The sequence below is a fragment of the Tetrao urogallus genome (assembly GCF_951394365.1).
Source record: "Tetrao urogallus genome assembly, chromosome: 1".
Taxonomy (NCBI): Eukaryota; Metazoa; Chordata; class Aves; order Galliformes; family Phasianidae; genus Tetrao; species Tetrao urogallus.
In genome coordinates, this window is record NC_136813.1 from 147,383,483 (window position 1) to 147,404,871 (window position 21,389).

Genomic DNA, 21,389 nt, shown 5'->3' on the forward strand with positions numbered 1-21,389 from the left:
AGGTTGTGGTGGGGTGGGGAGGTGGGAGTTGGCCTCTTCTCCCATGTAACTAGCAATAGGACTAAAGGGAATGGCCTCATGTGCCAGGGCAGATTCAGTTTAGACATTAGAAAAAATTATTCTCCAAGAGAGTGGTCAGGCGCTGGAGCAGGCTGCCCAGGGGGGTGGTGGAGTCACTGACCCTGGTTGTGTTCAAAAAACATTTAGATGTTGTACTGAGGAACATGGATTAGTGAAAAATATTGGTGAAAGATAGATGGTCGAACTGTATGACCTTGGAGGTCTTTTCCAACCTTGGTGATTCTATGATTCTACGGTTTTCACATGGTCCCTTACTTAAGAATTATCTTTGCTTCTTTCCTTTAAGTATTAAACTAAAAAAAAACCCGCATGTTTTCATATGGAGAAATTTATGACAGCTTCTCCAATGGACCATTACAAACCATCTGACTTACTATATTACATTTTCATATCATAATCTTTAAGAAATAACAAGCTGCAAAGTATTCTAAAACTGCATGCTGTTCTCTGCCATTTCCAGTTTCATTTTCTAAGATGTCAATTTCATCACAGTTTGTATTTGGGTTATCGGATTTGTTATTTAAACAGAAATAAAACTAACTAAACAAGTACATTGTAGACTGCGAAAATTAAATCAGGGAAGTTTTCAGTTCCCAGAAACACTTTACTCATCCAGTGTGGTACGAATGAATGTGGTTATTGTAGTTCACTGCTGTGCTTACTATTTGGATAAGAAATTAAGTACTACAGGAAGTCAAGAAAGTGGAGATACAGGAAATCAAGAAAGTGGAGATGCAAAATAGCTGCCTGAACAGGGAACCAGTCATTCTGCTGGAAAACAAAACAAAACAAAACAAAACAAACAAACCACTATGGCGTAAATTAGTTTGTCATTAATTATTTAATATCTATTCTGCAATAACGTTAATTTAAGTCTTAGAGTTTTATTGAGCATGTAGTAATCCAGGTGAAAATCATGAACATTTGTACAAAATTAATAGCAAATTTGAAGTTTATCTCATTCATCATTTCACATGTCTGTTTTTATAAACATGCTCATGAAGTTGGAAAAAAGCAAATTTTAAAGAATAAAAGAGAGAAAAATTTTAGAATGGACTTTTTTAACCTATTAATTATATCTAAATTTTTGAAAGTGCTTTTTTTCTGAAGTACTTAGTCTCTGTTCTGCAAGCAGAATATTTTATCTTCTCAGTATCAGTATTTCTACTTATTGCTAACTTGAATATCTTGACTAGAGCCTGGAAGATCAACTGTATCCCAGGCTGCATCAAAAGAGGGGTGGCCAGCAGTGAGAGGAAGCTTAGTGACCCCTATACACTGCCCTTGCGAGGCCCCATCTGGACTACTGCACCCAGGTCTGGGTCCCCCAGCACAAGAAGAATGCAGAGCTGTTGGATGAGGTCCAGAGGAGGGCCACTAAGATGATCACAGGGCTGGAGCACCTTTCCTTTGAAGAAAGGTTGAGGGAGTTGATATTGTTCAGCTTGGAGAAGAGAAGGTTCTGGAGAGACCTCATTGTGGTCTTCCAGTACTTGAAGGGTCTTTACATGCAGGAGAAGAACTGATATTTTACGCTGTCTGATACTGATAGGACAAGAGAGGATGGCTTTAAACTAAGAGAGGGGACATTTAGGTTAGCTGTTAGAAACAGATTTTTCACTCAGAGGGCAGTGAGGTGCTGGAACAGGTTGCTTAGAGAGGTTGTGGGTGCCCCATCTCTGGTGGCACTCAAGGGTGGGTTTGATGGGGCCCTGGGAAGCCTGATCTAATTTGTGGCAACCCTCCCTATTGCAGAGGGATGGAACTAGATGATCTTAAAGGTCCCCTACAACCTAAGCCATTCTATGATTCTTTGACTAAATATTCTTAACAGATTTAAAACAAAAGAAAATTCTTTCAATGGTACTAATATAATGGAAAAGCAATATGGATATTTCAAGGAGATAGGAAAAATCATAGTGATACTTACAACTCATTACTCTCGCAGTCAGATTCCTCTAACAGTTTCAGTAGATTAGAGAAGGTAACTGGCCATTATAATGTTTTATAATATTTTCAATAAATGATTGCCTTGCCACAGTGTTTATGAGTATTTACAAGATTTTAGTATGCGAAACTGGAAGAGGTTTCATAAAAAAAGGAAGTAGGAAATATACTTTTTATTAGAATCAACCTTCTTCATTCTGGAGTTTATATGTATTTATATCTTTAAATTGCAGAATATATGGAAACAGGAAATGCAAGTGTTTCAGAGGAACGCCCACTGGAAGGTGCAGAACATCAGTCTTGCATTTTGTCTCCAGAAGTTCCTCCATCTCCAAAGGCTAAAAGTAAATACATGTACTCTGTGAATACAGAAGCTGTATTGAATTGTCTTTAATAGTAAAGTTATACCACTAACATGTTTGTATGAAGATATGAAATGAAAAAGAGAGATAAAGAAAGACTATTATTGAAAACCTTTTCTTCCATTATGAACTACCTAGCTTGACTGCATACACTGTAATGTATACCATAAAAGAAAGTAAAGAACTATTCTCAAAAATGACAAGTCATAGATTGGTTACAGTCTGTTACATTGTTTGATCTTAAATATTTTTCTATAACATAATGCATTTCCTAAGTAAAACAGAAGATTAATAAATATGCCACAATACTCCGTAGGTGCTTAAGATAGGAGAGAATTTATTTTGTCTCAGCCAGTGAGTACCTTTTCCGATTGTGTTACATTTGACTCTTTGAAGGATCATTTGTGTACCATTCTCCCATTCTTCCTGCAGATAAATCTTCTAAGATACCTTTCATGTACCATGACTGTCACTGTTATGTGTACATGGTTTGATCTTATGCTCTTACCTACATTTTTATGCACCAAAGTGTCATAGGAAGGACATTTCTTGAGCATGTTGTAATGCTGCTCTTCATGAAAACCAATCCTAATTCTAAAACCAAACCTGATTACTGGCTTCTATAGTCATCCAAAGTACATATAATTAACTACTGGCAAATAACTGCCTGTCTTCTTTGTTTTTTTTGATGATTTTTTTCTTTTTTTTTTTTTGAGTCTCTTTCACCCCTTTTCTATGGATTTTAATTCATGAGAAAATTAAGCTTATTGCTGCAAACCAGATTATGATCTTCATGGTGACAGTAAACAAATACTCCAATTCTAGTCATGTTTCCCATTGGGGTGTTTGACAAACATGTAACATATGAATATAAATAGTTCCTTTGAATTTAGTAGAATCATTCATGAAATCAGCTTTCCCGTGTCATGGAAAAATCCATCATTAATTTAGGTAGTAAATATTTTTAAAACACATTGTTCTTCTGCTTTCAAGATATAAACACTACACATAAACATGCTACTTTGTTTTTCCTTGTCTGTTGTGTAATCTGATTTTAAAGGAAAGAAATTGTATGTGATTGTACTTCCCATCTGTCTGTCATTTTCTAATAATCTAATTTCAAATAATTTAAACCAAATTTGAAAGATGGATAGCTGTATCAATTACCTTATTGTGACTGTCATGAAAATAGATAGCTAGATAGAGGAGAGAGACGTTTCTTAGGCCTGCTCTGAAAGAAAGTTAAGCAAAAATAATCTTTTATGTATTCTTTCTGGCAGCAATCAGATAGCCAGTTAGTGTATGCTTACAGACAGGCCAGTTATCACATTTGCAGTTCTTGTCTTACCACACACAACTAATTCTTGCCTAGCAAGAAATACTGAAGGACATATGTGGAAGAATATGAGATATTTGCACTTAGAGAACATAAATCTGTAGGAAACAGTAGTCCTGTGTTTTCATTATGGTATTCCAGGATGTTCTTTAAAATAGTTCTTAATATTCAAGTCTTTTACTTCCAATTTTTACTTGTTCTGGTATTAATCTGCAATAAATTTTTTTTTTTTTTTTTTTTTTTTTAAATTATAAAGCTAAATATAAATAGAGCTAATTGCAGCCTTTGATTCAATTTCAAGTTTAGTGCAAACATAACAAAATGTAACAACTTTTTATTAAGATGTTTCTTATACTTAACTATTAAAAGGCAATTAGATGCTTTTAATTAACAGCTTATATTCTTGGATCTAAAAATTGGAGTCACAGTTGTAATTTTTAAAAATATAATGAACTGTGTCTTTTGTGTCTACCTAGCATAACAAACAATGAAAAAAAAAACCAAAAAACTAGAAAGAATGGTACAAAAAGAGCTCTAGACCAAATAGAAAGAATCTTACCTGGGTTTTCTTTAGTTACTTTTTTTTTTTTTTTTTTCTCCACCAAAGGGTAGAGTGGAATGAAATTATCTCTGTATTTTATTGAGTAGGAGGACTGTAGTTTCCAACAGTATGACTCTTGGAACCTAGTCAAGAGAAAGAGTCTCTTACTTCTTCAAGAATAAACTTGGCTTTCATTCACTTCTTCATTGCTATTATTAAAGGTAACTGTGTAACACATATGCAGTAGATTATCCCAAACTAACACAGTTGTGATTCTAACACTTATTACTACTTCCTATCTTTCAAGTAGAGGCCCTCAGTTAGTATAGCTACTAAAAGCCCATTGTGTTACTCTTTCGATAAATTGATTAGCTGAAGATGAAGGAGAATTCATGAAATAGAATAAAGAATGCACTAAACATGGATTTCTGATAGGTTGATACAGGGAGGAATGTTTCAAACTTGTGGATTTTGCCCAACACATTCCCTCCATGATTCCAAAAAGTTGGACTCTGAGAAAGAGACCAAGGATTGTTTATAAAACATAGCTTTTTGCAGGGACAGATGTTTATTCTCTGAAACTTAGTCCTAATCAATTTAGAGTTTATGGAGACTATGCAATGTCTTACTTCTTCAGACTAGCAAATATGAATCCTGTGCAGTGTATGGAATGGTAGCTTTGTATGTTTGTAGAAACTTTCCTTTTCTGGTTAAATCTTATATTCTTGGATAGCTGCTGGTTTTATTCAGCAACTCTGTTGGAAAACAGAGAAAGGGTAAGTACATGTTGAATTTCATCCTTACTAAATACAAGCTATAAAGGAAAGGAAAAATAAGTAGATTACCTCGAGTGATTCCCATCCTGGAATGAGATGCCACTATTTTTGAGGATAGAATTGTGTGTGAAGATCACTCTTTACATGTTAAGGCATGGAATGTAAGAAATACTAAGTAAAAATGTACATAACCTGCATTCCATTTTAATCATAAATGACCTCTAATATTCTAAGTATTGACTAATGGTGTGTCTGTTTTTAAAGGTGAAGCTGTGACTGGAGAATTATCAAAGCTCTTAGATGAAATCAAATTGTGCCAAGAAAAGGAATACTCTTTTGAAGATCTGTCTCATACAATATCAGACCATTTTCTGGACAATTTTAGTAAAATATCAGAGGAAGAACTTATGACCAGTGGAATCCAAACCAAGCTTAATGTAGTAAGTAAGATGAGATACAAAGATGATATATTCAGTAATAGTTGTTCTATTTTGTACCAATGGATCCAAATTCAAGAGAATTGCTGCCCAATTATAGCTTTCTCCTGCCATCTAGGGCCATCAGGACATCTCCTTCTGGGGGTATTCTGGCATAATGATCTTAAGTAGTGCCAGAGTGGGCTTAGTTTGGGTATTAAGATAAATTTCTTCATGGAGAGGGTGGTTAATTGGTGCCATCTCCTTCCCTGAAGTATTTAAGAGAAGTGTGGATGTAGCACTTAGGGACTTGGTTTAGGAGTGGGACTTTGCTAGGTATGCTGATGGTTGGACTTGATATCTTGAAGGTTTTTTCCAACCTAGATAATTTAGGATTCTATATTTGCTTTATTTATATCACATTCAGGAAAGAAATAGTGCAAGAATATGATATGTCTAATAATATGACAGTAAAAAAAGAATAAGACACACTCGTTACCGACTTAGAATTTAGTGTTCCTCTAATTTTATAAAGATACTGCCTCCTAGAACTAAGAATAGCTTTTGGTGGTTATCACTACAAATGTGATCAAAAGTTCAGGCTAAATTTACTTTTGAGGTTGGGGAGTGCAAAGAGGGGGTTTTTGAGAAATGCATTGAACTTGATAATACTCAGAGCTGTATCTGAGACTAAATGCTTGCAGAATTTGATCAGAATTACCCCTCAGAATAAGAAGCTAAACATTTTCAGTTACAATTCCTACAAATGTTATTACCATGTAGCTTTCCTAGCAGTTAATGTTCTGAAAGACTGTCTAATACTGAAAATTGTTGTTGTTGTGGCACTTCAGTGATTTCTACCTATAGTTGAAAATATAACTTCATTAATATTATTCCTGTAAATAAAGTGCTGTACAATGCTTTTTTTTTTTTTTTTTTTTTTTTAATTACAGGGTAAAAAAGCACTTTTATTATTATTTTTCCTTTTAATTTAATTCTTTTCCTCACTAAGTAAAATAAATAGGATTGCTCATGAAATAATACACACAACAGAGGTAAAATGTTAAATGCTAAATTTCGTTTTCTTTCTTCATAAATTAAGAACGATTATGCTCTAATACGTGGTGAGAAGCATAGCAAGTTAAGACATTTTATGTGCTAGAGAATTCCTTACCATATATGGAGACAGAATTAGGTTTACAGGAATGATTAGCTGCCCCAAAATGCAGTAGCTACTTTTGTAAAGCCCTTTTATGTTTGAGCAATTAGATACATAATCCATAGTGAAGTCAGTCTAAACAAGGTACTGGAGTCATTTAAGCATTTCTATATGTCTTTCAAGTGTCCCTCTGTATTTAGATGCAAACTGCTATTTAAGTTTTCTCTGTTGCTGTTTGCAGAAATTGTAACTCATATAATTCTGTCTATTCAAACTTAAAGTTTTACAGACCTAAATGAAATAGAATGTGAATATTCAACCAGTAAATCTGTAATTTATCTATAGCAGGTAAATTAGGAAAGTACATTTGCTGACATTTCATGTGATTATTTATTCAAAGATTTGAAAGCAAATCTTTGAAAATGGGAACTGGCTAAAGCATGTCATCACTCTTTCCCACTAGTGCAACAAGTTTTTCTTTCAATGAAAACTAGAATGAAGGCGATGATGCACACTTTTGTCATCAAGTGACCATTCAGAGCAGAGCATGTTTTTCCTTTGAGTGGACCCAACTGCACAGGCCTATGCATGGAAGGAACTGTATTGTGATGTGAGATTTTGCTGTTTGATCTAAAAAGATCTTCATTATAGAAAAGTATTTTACTGTTACTAAGTCCGTTCAGTTTCTGTCTGTCTTCTTTGTAGCCAAAATTCTCAGTTTTGAAATATGGTCTTTTATTTTGGGGGAAGTGCTACTTTTTAGATTAAGACCCACAGGCTCAGTAAGGAGCCATCCCGGCACTGGCAGAAGAAGAGTGAATGATGATGACTGAAGAAACCTACATGACTATGTATGTATAAGAACATGAATATACAGAGAGAAAGAGATAGGTGGGAAGAAATATGGATACGGAGAGGCAGAAATGGATTTCAGGATAAATATGAGAGAGATTCTTGCAACTTTTTTTCTGTCTTGAGTTTTCTTCTTGTTGGGAAGCTTCTGTAATTAATCTAGAGAGTTAGTGGGTTCTCCTCTATTATCTCTATCAGGAGATAATAGGGAGAACATAGAAAAATTGAATAGGGAAATTGAAGGGCAGGATCTTGCAAATTAGATTACTTGAACCTCTGGGAGGACTTCTCTATTATCTGTATTAGGAAAAGGATTTGAGGGTGCAGAAGTATTTGGAGGCGTAGAAGAAAGATTTGGGACTACAGGAGAAAGATTTAGGGATGTCTGTTGATGAAAGACTCAACATGAGCTGGCATGTGCACTTGCAGCCCAAAACACCAACCATATCCTAAGTTGCATCAAGACAAGCATGAGCAGCAGGTCAAGGGAGATAATTCTGCTCCTCTGCTCTCATGAGATCCCATCTGGAGTTCTGTGTCACTTCTGGGGGCCCCAACAGAAAAAGGACATTGAGCTCATGTGAGTCCAGAGTCGGACCACAAGATTGATCAGAGGGCTGGAGCACCTCCCCTGCAGGAGCAGGCTGAGAGAGCTGGGACTTTTCAACCTGGAAAAGAGAAGGCTCTGGCAGACCATTATAGTAGCCTTCCAGTACATGAGAGGGGCTTACAGGAAAGCTGGAAGCAGACTTTTTATAGGGGCGTGTAGTGACAGGGTGAGAGGAGATGACTTTAAACCAGAAGAGGTAGATTTAAATTAGATATTGGGAAGAAATTCTTTACTGTGAGGCTGGTGACATGCTGGAACAGGCTGCCAAGGGAGGTTGTGAATCCCCCTTCCCTGGAAGCATTCAAGGCCAGGCTGGATGGGACTTTGAGTAACCTGGTCTAGAGGGAGGTATCCCAGCCTATATCATGGGAGCTGGAGCTAGATGATCTTAATGGTCCCTTCCAACCCAAACCAATCCATGGCTCCATGTCCGCATCTATTTAACTTGCTGCTGCATACTCTAGGACTCTTTGGAAGCAGTGACAGCACAGTAGCACTGGAGTACAGACTCTTTCTGCCTGCAGCACTAAGTGTGCTGTCCTTCTCTTTACCAGTTCCAGCACAGGTGTAAAAACTGCACCAGGTGAACCTCTGCAAATGAGCACTTGCTTCAGCTTGCAATCAGCAACTCTTCCCCTCTCTCCCCCTCTTCTTCTGACGTGTTGTTGATTGTGGCAGTGTTAGCTCTGAGCAAGTGCAGAAGTCAGATCTCCACTGGTAATATTTTAGGTGATATTTTCTGGACAAACGTTCTAGAGATGATGACTGATGCATACTTTTGAATTGCTATAGTCCAGTATTCTGAACCTCTGCAAAATCCAAGCCATGAGACTTTGTGACCTTTGGGAGATTCTTCAAAGGAACTGGCTGCTAGGAGACATTTTTCTTCCTGCCTTTGCATCCTGCTATTTTTCAGAGAAATAGGAGGGATTGTGGGTCAAGATCTGATCAGTTGGATCAAGGAAGCACCTTCTGAGACTACCCTATCATGGACACAGTAAGGAGAAAGCATCAGGAAGCTGAATGCATTTGTTAGCTTTTATAAACAACTGATAATTTTGAAGAGGGATAAATCTTCTTTGGGACTGAAGATTTAGGTTGATTCAGAGCTTAAGAAAGGAATGTTTGTCTATCTAATATTCACAGCTTGGAATTCTGTCCTGAATCAGTGTCAACCTCTGATATTTCAAAGAGCAAAACTCTTTGTTTTGCATAATAGTAGTAGTGATGCAGTCCGCTTTTTAATGCGGTAACTAGACTATAAAAAGTTTCATCTGGAAAGTGGAAAAGTGTAGTTCATTTCTCTCTATGGCATAAGAGTGAGTTTTAATGTCACATTTGTAGTCTCCCACATGATTCCCTCCAGGATTCTTTGTGTATTTTACAGCCACTGGAAAAATACCGATGTGGTCCTGAGTGGCTTAAGACTTCTTATCCACTAGTAAATTCTATTCCTTTTTTTACCTTAGATGTCTTGCATTGTTTTTTGCTCAGTGTTTTCAGCTCATCTACAGAGTGCTACATTTTCTTTTGAAGAAGTTATGAGTTAGAACTTTTTTAGGTTAAGAACAGAAATAAATCTGGTTGTCCGTTTGCTGAGTAGTTCGACAATTAGTCATCCAGCTACTCAGCAAGTTTTTCTGATATGTTTGGGCCAGAGGACTTGAGTCTTCAGGACAACCTTTTCAACAAATTTTGCATGGAAAACATTAAATGTTTTATTACTTTATGTGCCTCTGTTGACCTGATGTCTGACTTGTGACATAAGGCATTTAACAATACAAGAGGTTAATGTTTTCACAGAGTCTTAAAGTCAAAGTAGAGTTTGCACATCTCAGAGATCAGGTGAAACTGAAAAGGAGCTTCCTAGAGGAAGAAAAAATGGTTTAGTTTCCTTTCTGTTGACTTAACTTTCCCCAGGACATAGGAAAATTCAATAGCAAAATTGAAGGCAGAATCTTGCAAATTAGATTAATTGAACCTGAGAGGAAGAGAATACAATGTAAGTGAAAGTAAGGAGAATAATACTAAATGCCATTATATAATTTTAAATAGGAACCGATGAGATAAAGTGCAAAATTCCACTCCAGAAGTTGGAAGGGAAACTGGACAAAATTTAGGATTCTAGAATGGTGTGTGGACTGTTAGCTTCCTGAGTGAGAACAGGAGGTAAATACTTGGAACGCTTGTTTGATGAGTAGTACAAAGTCAGATGTGAATATGTTAACTTGATGATTTACTTGAAGAGCTCATTACAAATAATGAGCTAAAGAAAGTTAAAGCCACACCAGAAAATTCATTATTTTCTGTGCTTGATATTGCAAATTTGGCTTTGTTTCAACACGTGTATGATGTGCTCTCATGTAAATATTTCATATAATTTTAAAATTAAGCTGTCTTACGTATGATTGCTTGCAAATCAGTTTTACAGTAGCGTATAGTACTTTCAGTTTTCAAAAAAATATAATTTTAGAAGTGTTTATTTTCCAATAGATGGCAGTCTGGCTCAGTAATTTCAAGAACAAAAGCAGCCATGTTATACAAGAGTTTCAACTTTTTTTCTTTGCTTTCTTAAAATCATGCATTTTTAAAACAGTTTATAGTTTAAATTACTTTTAAACGTCTGTAATTCTTTTAAGTGGAAAATTATCAAACATCATGGCATACATTTAAGGCACAAACTAAAATCTCAGGGCTAAATTTAGAGGTGCTTTATTACATAGGGGTTACATGTCAAGTGTCTATTCAAAGGATCCGTGTGAATTCAAAAGCAAGTAAGAAAATCTAAATGGGTATAGCTTGCAAACAAAAGATCTGGAAGAATAAAGTGCCAGGAAAACAAACACTAGGATGTTTAAGTGTATGTTGGGAGGAACGTTACAGAGCTCCTGCTAGTAAATTGTTTTAATTTAAATTCCTCTGCTACCCATTCCTTGTCAAGTTTGAGGTGTAAGTATTTGTGTGAGAACATATTGTTCTAAATGTATTACTAAAAACAGAAATAAGCCATATTTATTACAGTGTACTTTCTGGTGTTTATTAATTTAAAAACATTCAGAAAGGAGAGAGAATGGCTTGTGTGTGTGTCCACATAAGGAAGGCTTCTGTTGAATGCTACTTTTTATTTGTTTTTGCAAAACAAAAAAGAGAATATTAAGACCATTTATACTATTCTATGTGTGTAAATATATATACGTATGCTTATATATGGAAGATGTGCATACCAGATACAATACATCTCAGTCTTTTCCTTCCATAAATTGGATGTGTTAATGTAATGAACATTTTTAAAAATTGACTCTTAGAAGACATTTATCTTGTTCTCTCCTCAAAAGGTTATCGCATATTTCTAATTCTCAATTAAGAATGCATTTAGAAGGTGCTGTGTTCTTTACAGTGTGAAAATAAAGAAATATTTTTCACATTTGGAGTTGAGAAAAAAAAATTGGAACTAAAATTAAATTTAAATAATAAAATTCTTCTAGATACACTTAATAAAAATGAACTCCAAATGAAAATATTTTCTTCACATCAGTTATTTCAATCTTGTGTAGATGGTATTTATTTGTAATGTTTGCTTTTACAGTTATGCCATCATGTTCAGAAGCAGAATACATAACCTACATTATAGATTTCCAAGTGCAAATGCAGTATCTTGCTGTCTTCAGATTGTCAGTTTAGATTAAAGGAGGTATATTTCCAGAAAGTGTTTTTCTAGTGTTCTTCCTAATTACCTGAAGTAAATACTGAGAAACTTGTGTTATGAGATGCCCTCATTTTTTTGCTTTCAGAATAAAACTGAAATACTGAAGTCATATAGGATTATTGGGACTACATTACAGAAAGATTTCTCAGAAGAGGTAGCAGTATATCTGATTACATTTCACAGGGTTATATAATAGATAATAAAGGCTGGCAGAAGTAATACAAATTGAAGCATGGAGAGAGGTTCTGTAGCTTCAAGAAAAAAGATTTGGATTTCATCACAATATAAACGTCAATTTCTCCTTAATTCTGTCATCTAAAATGAGCATTTAATACTTATGTGCTTTATGAGAGAATGAGAAAAATATCTTTTAAAACATGTCATATTAACATTATTGGAAATAGTATGGTATGTATGTATTCAAAGGAAGGACTTTTAATTCTCATGTCAGGAAATCAAAGTGAATGTATATGAAGGCAATATGATTTATTTTTGAATGCTTAGGAGATTTGAAATGATAGAATTGTGTGTTACGGAAGAAGATTGTTAGGAGTTAATATACAAGAGGTGAATAAAATTTGTGTGGCCCGTTACAAATTTTATCTAATGCAAAGAAAAATAATTCTTCTAAGAAGCACATGTACTAAAAATTAGAAGTGAATATTTTTTTATTTTGCAAAGTAATAATCGCTGGAATTTGTTGAAGATAATGAGAAAAGCAATTTACATTATTCAAGCATTTGATAATACTGATTTTTATTTTTTTTTTAATGCAACTTTTAAACAAATATTGTCTGGACTGAGATATTACAGTAGAAAAGAGCGATCAAATAATCTGGAATAAAATAATTACTCTCTTAGATCAAAAGTAGAATCCTTTGATTGTATTATAAATTTGCCTAGAGGCATTATAGGGAAAATGAGATAAAATTCCACATGAGGAAAATGAGCAATAAGTATATACAATGCCTGACTGATGTGGATATATTAAAAATACATTCAAGAACAATGAGCTCAACCTTTTTGTTACTGAATGGTAAAATAATCAGGCCTGATTTGTTGAGAGTCCTTTGTAAGAATCAGGTATATTTTAAATTATATAACACAGGAATAAATTGATAACACACCTAGTGGTATTTATTTTTGTCATGTGTATTTATGAGGTTAGAGAAAGGGAATTATACCAAGAGCCAATGTTTGGAATACTTTTACTCTATTTAATTCCCCTTTTTTAGCATAGATAATTTTTGTATTGCTGAATTATGACATTGCAAGAATTTTGAATGGTCAATCCCTAGTTCTTACCTCTAGTTCTGTTACAAATTTCTTTATACAGGCTAATTCTAGTTATTATTTCAATTGAACATAAAGGTTCAAAAGCCCCCTACTTATCCCTTGCAGGATATATAAACTCTACATTTTAAGATTCCCTTACAAAAGTCTACCCACTCTCTGAAGATAAAGTTATATAATTTTATAAATTGTTTTTAAAAGCTACCACCCAACACAAAACCATCTGTTCATCCTAGTTCCTAATGCACACGGTGGTATTTCCCACTGAGAAGAGCTGTTTTTACTGTGATTTATTTCATTAGACATTTGCAATCTGACATCCATACCAATCATCTATGGTTTGTTTTCAAGTATGATACCATATTATGAAGTATTTTCCAAAATGGCTTTGCAATTCTATGTAAACAGGAGATAGATGTTACAAAGAAGAGAAAAACACATTGACTTCATACAAATTTTTCCCCGTTCTTTTTTAAGCAGTTTACCCAGCACAGGGAAGTTCAAACAGTTCTTTGGTATTTTTTCCTAAACTAAGTTCTGTAGTTATTAAAAGAACTACTCTAGGGTTATTTTCTGTATCTGTAAATTACTCTGTGCTTTAGAACAGCATCATAAAGATTTCTGTCTTGGAGGGAGCCTAACTGTAACCGAGTGGAACTCTACATAGAATAATCTGCCTGATGGCATGCTTCCCAGCCAACTAAATTAGCCTGCAGCTCCCTGCTGCTGTGATTTCTGGTACAAGTATTGCTAGACAATCCTCCAGTGTGCTGCACAGACATACCCTGTGAGATAGTCAGCACTTATTTGAGAATGTAAAATGCCGAAATATGACAGTGCTTAGTATGATTTAAACTACATAGAGTCGACTATAACAAGGGGGAAGGGTGCTTCCCAAGCCACAATTCATCTAATCTGCATTAAAAAATACAACTTCATTTCCACTGTAATGGTTTTCTGGACTATTTAGTTTGTCTCTCCAATTATGTATGTGTGGGGCAAATTCCTTGACTATCAGATACTTGCAGGAAAACAGCTTACAGGCAAATGTAACATTCTGAATGCTGTTAGGTGTTTAGCTTGCATTGGTGAATCCTAAATGTGTCTAATCCTTTTGGTCTGGTCTGCCACATTGTTTACCTTGATAACCAATGTATTACTCTATTTTGCAGAACATGCTGCATGTGTTCGCATTTTATTTCCTGAATCATGCTTGCATTTATTCTTCTACAGTAAAGTCTGACAGACTAGTAAAGAAAAAATAGTTGGTGCACACTCTCCACAACTTGCAATAATTCAGGCTTGATTTTTCTTAAAGCTGTCCTTGTGCTGGATGAGTAATCCTAACACTTGAAAGTTTATTTTGTATGTAAATCTTGCCATGCTACCAACGACTTCACTTGCCCTGCTGGGATCTCTTTCATCCTCGCTAAATCACTTTTATAGAAGGATCTCAGATATGGCTGTAGCACTTTTTTTTTTTTCTTCTTTTTTTTTTTTTTTTTCCCCATATAAAGTCATTAGAACTTAAGCTTTTCTGATCAAAGGGCTTGTTTGTCTTCATGGATATAAAGCTGTATGTAAATTTTGGATGTTCAACAAATGGTTTGTAGTATTTTATCTTCTTGAGAATCCTGTTGGACAGCTATGTTTTATTAAATTAACCACAGCAGATCCTTGTACTTTTTTTTTTTCAAAAAGGCTGTTTTAGTTCAGAGACTGTCAGACATTGTACTGAGAACATACGTTGTTTGTCCCTATACTCAACTGAATACCAAAGAAATCCACAATCTAAGCAGGACGACTCAGAATCTGAAGAGTCTATTGGAACTGATCATGAGATCATCTTGTCAATATAAAATGTATAATTAGGTAATGGATAATTAGGTATCTTTGTGTATGTGTTATTCAGTGCTTAAGTGAGCATTCTTTTTCACACCTATTTGTGCCATTTTCATTCCTTTCCTTTCCTTAGCTGCCTATGCCATTGTGCACATTGTTGCCAGGTTTACATAGCAGAACACTTTTCTTCCATACTCTCGTGTCTGCTGTCCTGTGAGTATGCAGTACTGTGTGACATGGTGTGCATTCTTAAGCTGTAGTTTTCAGCTTCAGTTGGGATTATCTTAGTTGCAATTACTTATGAAGAATGTGAGAGAGATTATGAAATTTTCATCCAGAAAGGTGATTTTGCATTATTAACTTTAACTCTCTCTGTCATAATATTACAAAACCAAATCATCGAGACTGATGAACTTTGCTGTTAGTAGTATAACAGTCATCAGCAATTGTTCCTTTGAGTCCTGACTTTCCCTAGAGACCTCCGAAAGATCAGTAGTGGACTCCTAATTGCATTTCCCATGGGTATTTTCTCTCCTCAGATTTTTCTCTGTTATTCTAGCCAAAATGACCTTTGAAACTTCTGTCTCACAAGAGAACAAAAAGTTATTTTCATTATGATTTTCTTAAAATTCGTTTTCTTTCTATTTGATCATAGTATTACTAGTAGAAATGCAGAATCTCGAAAGGTAGGATTCAACTGCATAAATGTTAATTATCTCAGTTCTCCATAGACAGACAAGATTTCTTTTGCATAGGGTTAAAATGGGCTCCATCATTCCTTCTGGAGTAGTGCTTAAGGTTCTGCAGCTAGCATGCAGCGTCTAGAATAGTACTGGGTGCTTGTGATTTGCAGCTGAATCCTTCAACTCAGTTGCATAAACATAGACATCTAGTGGTGTTCTGATCAGCAGCTGAGATGTCCTCATGGTGCTCGACTTTGAAAATTGTTCTGAAAGAATGTTTTGGAATCACAGTTTGAGATTAGGCAGAGTGCACAATGACAGGCACTGGACCTCAGTGTAGAGGCAACTTAATCAAGAACCAAAAGCTCATCCTGTAATGATCCATTTGGTTTGTCACATTTAAGCAAAATATTAGTACGGTATTGATAAAGAATGTGAGAGAGATCTCTAACAATTACATTTAGCTTTTAGTTTCTAAAAACATATTTATTCTCTTTAAAAAAGTCGTTTTGATGATTTGTAAAAGTGTGAGCCTGAGTATATGGGAGATGTATTTTTTGCTGTCATATGTACGTTTACCCTAAGGAAAGTTGAATTAATAAGGAAAGAAGAAGAAAGCCAAGCTTTCAAATGAACTCATTTCTAATTTGTGATCTTAAGCAACAAGTAAATAACTTCAGAACGTTTTAGCATTTGATTTTTTTTTTTTTCCCCATGTTACAGAAATACTTACTTCTGTAACATTTCTAGAAGACTCTCTGTTTTGTTAGGAGGTACCAGCGCAGGTATGTTGATACATAGTGACATTAGTTTTACCTACACAAAAGATACAAATGGTAGGGAAAAATGATAGAATTCTTAAATGCCTTTAATACATGCCTGAAATCAAAATTGACTTCATGTCTACCCCATTAGTATAAGAATAAAATTAAGCTCGTAACTATTGCTAGTAATATATATACTTTTATATATATATATATATATATATATATATATATATATATATATATATATATATATAAAGCCTGGTGATTAGCATCTGATAGGTGGTGCTTGAAAAAAGTGAGTACCATGTGAGTATGTCTTTCATCTGTTTGTGTTGTGAGGAGAACGGTATAAAGTGAACTTTTGTCCTGATGACATAAGCAAAATATGGAGCCTGTTAATCCATTAGAGTTATGTGAGTTCTCACAGGATCCATTAAGGAGTGGAGATAAATGCAAAAATATGGTTTCATTTTATCATACTTTATGATTCTTTAGAAGTTGAATAAGTAGGTACTTTCTTAGCAGCAGCAGTCTCAGTTTCCTTTGTTTGCTTTCTCGGTAAGAGGGAACAGTATACAAGCAATCTTAATGGTAAATATTCTGCCATATTTCAGATGGCAAAATTACCTCCTGCGAACAATCCAGGAGACTCCTGAAGTCTGTTGAGGACAACTTTCTGTGCAAGTTATTGGACAGACCACCCAGAGTTGAAGCATTACTGGACCTGGTGGTCACCAGTGCAGGGAAGATTATTGAAGAGGTTAAGAGTGGAGGCAGTCTGGGCTATAGCAACTGTACCCTGGTTGAGTTTGTGTTCTCAAGGAGTATGGGTCCAGGGTTACTTGACCATATTCACATCTGTTTTTACATTGCTTTCTCTAATTTTTCAAAAGGCTGTAATGACTAATCCCATTTTTGATCATCTGTTTTCTTTTCTCTTGGTGTCCATCATTCCTAAACTTATGATAAGTCTCAGTTTAGTGCCATGCGCGAAAATCTCGGAAGATGCTCTTCAGTTTTATTTGCTTCAGTAGTTATTTGAGGTTGAGCAGTTTCTATTAATGCTGGTTATCATTTCTGTTGATGTTGGTGCTCTGCTCGGTATCTGTAGAATATAAGCTATCACAGTCTGCAGAGAAGCATCCTCAGCACTGCCTGTCAACCTTAAACAAAACACATATTAAAATGTAATAATTTTTGTTCCTATGTGAACCTTTTTTTAATTGTTAATGATTGATTCCTCATAGGTGTTAGCATATTTACCTCCCTGCCTTTCGTTCTGTCCATAATGGTGTTTCTTTTAAGGAATCTCAGTAATTTTACCTGATCACTGCTTTAGCCATAGGTGCTTCATAAGACGTAGTGTTGCAAAGGACTTATAGGTGAAGGCATGTTACTGACTTCATTTGTATTTTACAGAACTTTTATGACACTATATGATATCTGGCTCTAGAAAGGATTAAGTATTAGCTCTTAAGCTACCCAGGAATATATCTGGAAAATGAACTAAAGGTGTACTTGCATTGGGGTAGATCTCTACATACTATGTTGACTCTTACAGACAAAAAGAACAGTACAAATGAGCTAGCACAGGAAAAGCAAAAACTGTCTTAAATCTTCTGGTAGTCCTTGTTATTGAGATAATGATATGATAATGAAGTCATTATTTTAATTATGTAAGACAGGAAGAAGCAACTGGTTGGTGTTTTTTTTTTCTATCCATACCAAAACAGTTGCCTTTCTATTGAAGATGATTTTAAATTCTGTTTACACGTGCTATTTGAGTTAAGAAAGAATAGGAATGGGAGAGGATTTTTGCTGGATCTCATGTAGGTCACACTTCACTGAGAATTCAGCATCTCTTTTGAGAGGCATGTGTTTAATCCTTTTTTCTTTTTTTTCCCCTATTATCTGTAGAAAAATCTGAGCGTTTGTACATTTTACTCTATGACTGATCTTCTGCAGTTAGGCCTTTAACACACTGACTTTACTGTCAAGAGATTCATCCTATTGTCAGTTATTTCAGTGCATTGTTTTTGTATTGTATTTAGTACTTCAGATAAAATGTGACAAACTGCTTGCAGTTTGTTACTGATGGATCTGGAGATGATCTTGTACAAGTGCTCTTTAAGGTCTTTTTGATTATCTACTGATAACTAGCACTCATCTTCAGACAGATGACTGAGTGCTGTCTACAGTATCTCTTTAGAATGGCTTTGTCTCTTGTATCCTTCATTAAGCCAACAGCATCTTAATGCAATAATAACTTCATTTTCAGTAACACATTTTTACTGAGAATATATATGTGAGATAAAAAACTGTGTACTGGAGGAGTAATAAAGTGGTGACTTCTGCCTACTCAGTTACCACCTGATTTTTCCCCTACTTTAATTTCTGTTCCTTCTGGTCTATTTCATGACAAATAATATATTTTCTATAAGTTTCATCATTCTGCCACCCACTTATCCACCCTCTCTTTCACAACTTTTAAAGAGGAAAAATGCATGTTTTATGGCTGATTTGCTTCGCAATTACATTGCACTGAGTTTTTCAAACATTATATGATAACATTCAGATAGTGCAGGGATGTTGGATACTGAGATGTCACTGTAGTTATTCTCCAAGCAATATTTTCTTTTCTTTGACTTTTAAAGCAAAAAGTGTGCCTCTGTGAAGTACTTTTTTTTTTTTTTAAATGCAAAGTAAATATACCTAAACTTTTGTTTCTATTTAATATTTCTGAAAATATTGATCTTGTGTTTCTCGAGGCACCTATATCTTTCATTATCAGCATCTCTCAACTGGTATGTGAGCTTCTCAGTGAGTCACATTTTAGAATGAGTCATCTGTGTATAAACATTCAGTCCTCGATTCAGGGAGACACATAAGCTTGCCATTAACATGAGAAATCTCATTAACTTGATTGGAACTTTTCATGTGCTTAAGGGTCAAGACTCAAATTAATGCATTTTTGCATAGGCTATATTTGAATATTCCCTTAGGTCAAATCTGTTATGCCTATGGGATAGAAAAGTGTCCCTGTAAATGCAGTTATAGTAGAGAGTGTTGTTGCAAACTGAGTTGTTGTTGGGTTGAGTTCCCCATTGGAGCTTTATCTTTCAAAATGATAAGTTCTTTCTCCTTGGTCAAGCAAAGCACTCAGAGTGCTTTGATGTTAAATAATATCAAATCAGTTATTATAGGTTAATATCAAATACCAATACCAAGTATCAGTACCCATCAGTACCAAGTGTTTGGTGTTGATATTTGGGATGAACTGTGAAAATAGTCCAGTACATGAGGTCTACGTACGTGCTCAAAGTCAGTTAAGCACTTATAAGTCAGGTTCACTTTGCTTCACCTAATGTTCAGAGGTAAAAATTCTCTTGGAACACAATTTAGTCCTCTCCCATGAATATTAGAATGGAGTAGGTTATGAAAGTGCCTATATGTTCCTATGTTAAAGACAACCAGTTGTATCCATAGACTAAAAATGTAGCTCAGATTACATAGTTAGCTTTTAAACAGTTCAAACTAGTTTAAAAAATGATTTGTTAAGTGTGTTATCAAGAAAATCTATATTGCAACTTCAAGCAATGCAGTTAATTTCTAGCAGAAGAATAAATGCAGTACGTTTCCCAAAATATCTGAAAATGAAGTTTCTATAAGCTCTCTATATTACAGAATTCTTAACTAATAGCTGTTTATTATAGTTAAAGTATATTTTTAAAAGCACATAGTGTTCAATTCTCTGCAACTTTTCAGTTTACTGAATTACTGAATTTTCTGCCATTTGAAAATCTCAGTGTGGCAATCTTCACGTGGAGACTATTTTATGTGTATATAACTTAAGATAACTACATTATATTCAGAAGGTTTTACTTCTATCGAAAAAATCTTTTTTTTTTTTGAAATGTATAGTATTCTCTTGATGGACCATTTTCTTAATATTGCAGTCTTTTGGCAAATGAAAAGTTATCTTTCTGAAAAAAAAAAATGTAGTTCCTTTACAGATGGAAGAAATGGTATCTTTTTTTCTGCAAGATTAATGTGTATAAGCTTGCTGTGAAAAACACATTCAGATATACTCATTCATTTTATAAACTTGTATTCCCTTATAAGTCTTGCTTTATTCAGTGCACATGCACTTGCTTATTATTTGTCATCTAGTTCAAAGGTATATTTACTGCACAGTATCAGATCCTAATCTGAAGAGAGAACAAAAGAATCAGACTGGTTTAGATTGAAAGGGACTTCTGGAGGGCGTCTGGTCCAATGCCCTGCTCAAGCAAAGCCACCTAAAGCAGCTTCTCTGGGATTGCATCCAGTTAGGTTTTGAATGTCTACAAGGAAAGAGATTCCACAGCCTCTCTTGGCAACCTGTTCCGCTGCTCAGACCACCTGAACAGTAAAGCGTTTCCCGATGTTCAGATGAAACCTCCTACATTACAGTTTGTGCCTGTCATCTCTTGGCCTGGCACTGGGCACCACTGGGAAGAGCCTGGTGCTGTCCTCTTTGCACTCTTCTTTTAGGTATTTCCAGATGCTTATAAGATCTCCTAACCACCTCCCCCCCCTCAGCTTTCTCTTCTCCAGGCTGTACAGTTTTAGCTCTTTCAGCCTTTCATCATAGGAGAGATGCTCCAGTCCCTTTATAATTTTCTGGGCCTTTCACTGGGCTCTATCCAATGGCTCCCCTGGAGTCTTGTGTACTCAGGAGCTCAGAACCAGACACAGTACATCAGGTGTGGCTTCACCAGTACTGAATAGAGGGAAAGAATTGCTGCCCTTGATTAATTTCTCACATGCTTGTTATGATAGGTATCAGTAGCATTTGCATGTTGAGCAGCTGTAGGTGCATTAACAGGAACATTTGTGTACTTTTCATCATTTCATTCATTTATTTTCGTGAATTAATCATGTATGTCTAAAGTTAATACATTTTACTATTGCAAATAAAAGATGGCTGTTGAATCAGTTGACCTTTTAGTGACTTCCAGATCCAGTAATTTATTTCT

At 35.1% G+C, this 21,389-nt stretch overlaps 1 protein-coding gene across 5 annotated transcripts in view; it reads left to right on the forward strand.

The window, feature by feature from the left end:
* The window catches only part of ANKS1B (ankyrin repeat and sterile alpha motif domain containing 1B), a gene marked incomplete at both ends in the record, with an annotated part of 401,710 nt that overhangs the window by 67,961 nt on the left and 312,360 nt on the right, over positions 1-21,389 (forward strand). For 3 of the 5 annotated variants that reach the window (XM_079549711.1, XM_079549708.1, XM_079549710.1), the window contains 2 exons: positions 2,262-2,372; positions 5,308-5,483. In XM_079549711.1, coding sequence (XP_079405837.1) covers positions 2,262-2,372; positions 5,308-5,483 — 287 coding nt within the window. Of the gene's footprint in view, positions 1-2,261; positions 2,373-5,277; positions 5,484-21,389 lie in introns of all 5 variants that reach the window. The other 2 variants (XM_079549707.1, XM_079549709.1) reach the window with 2 other exon arrangements.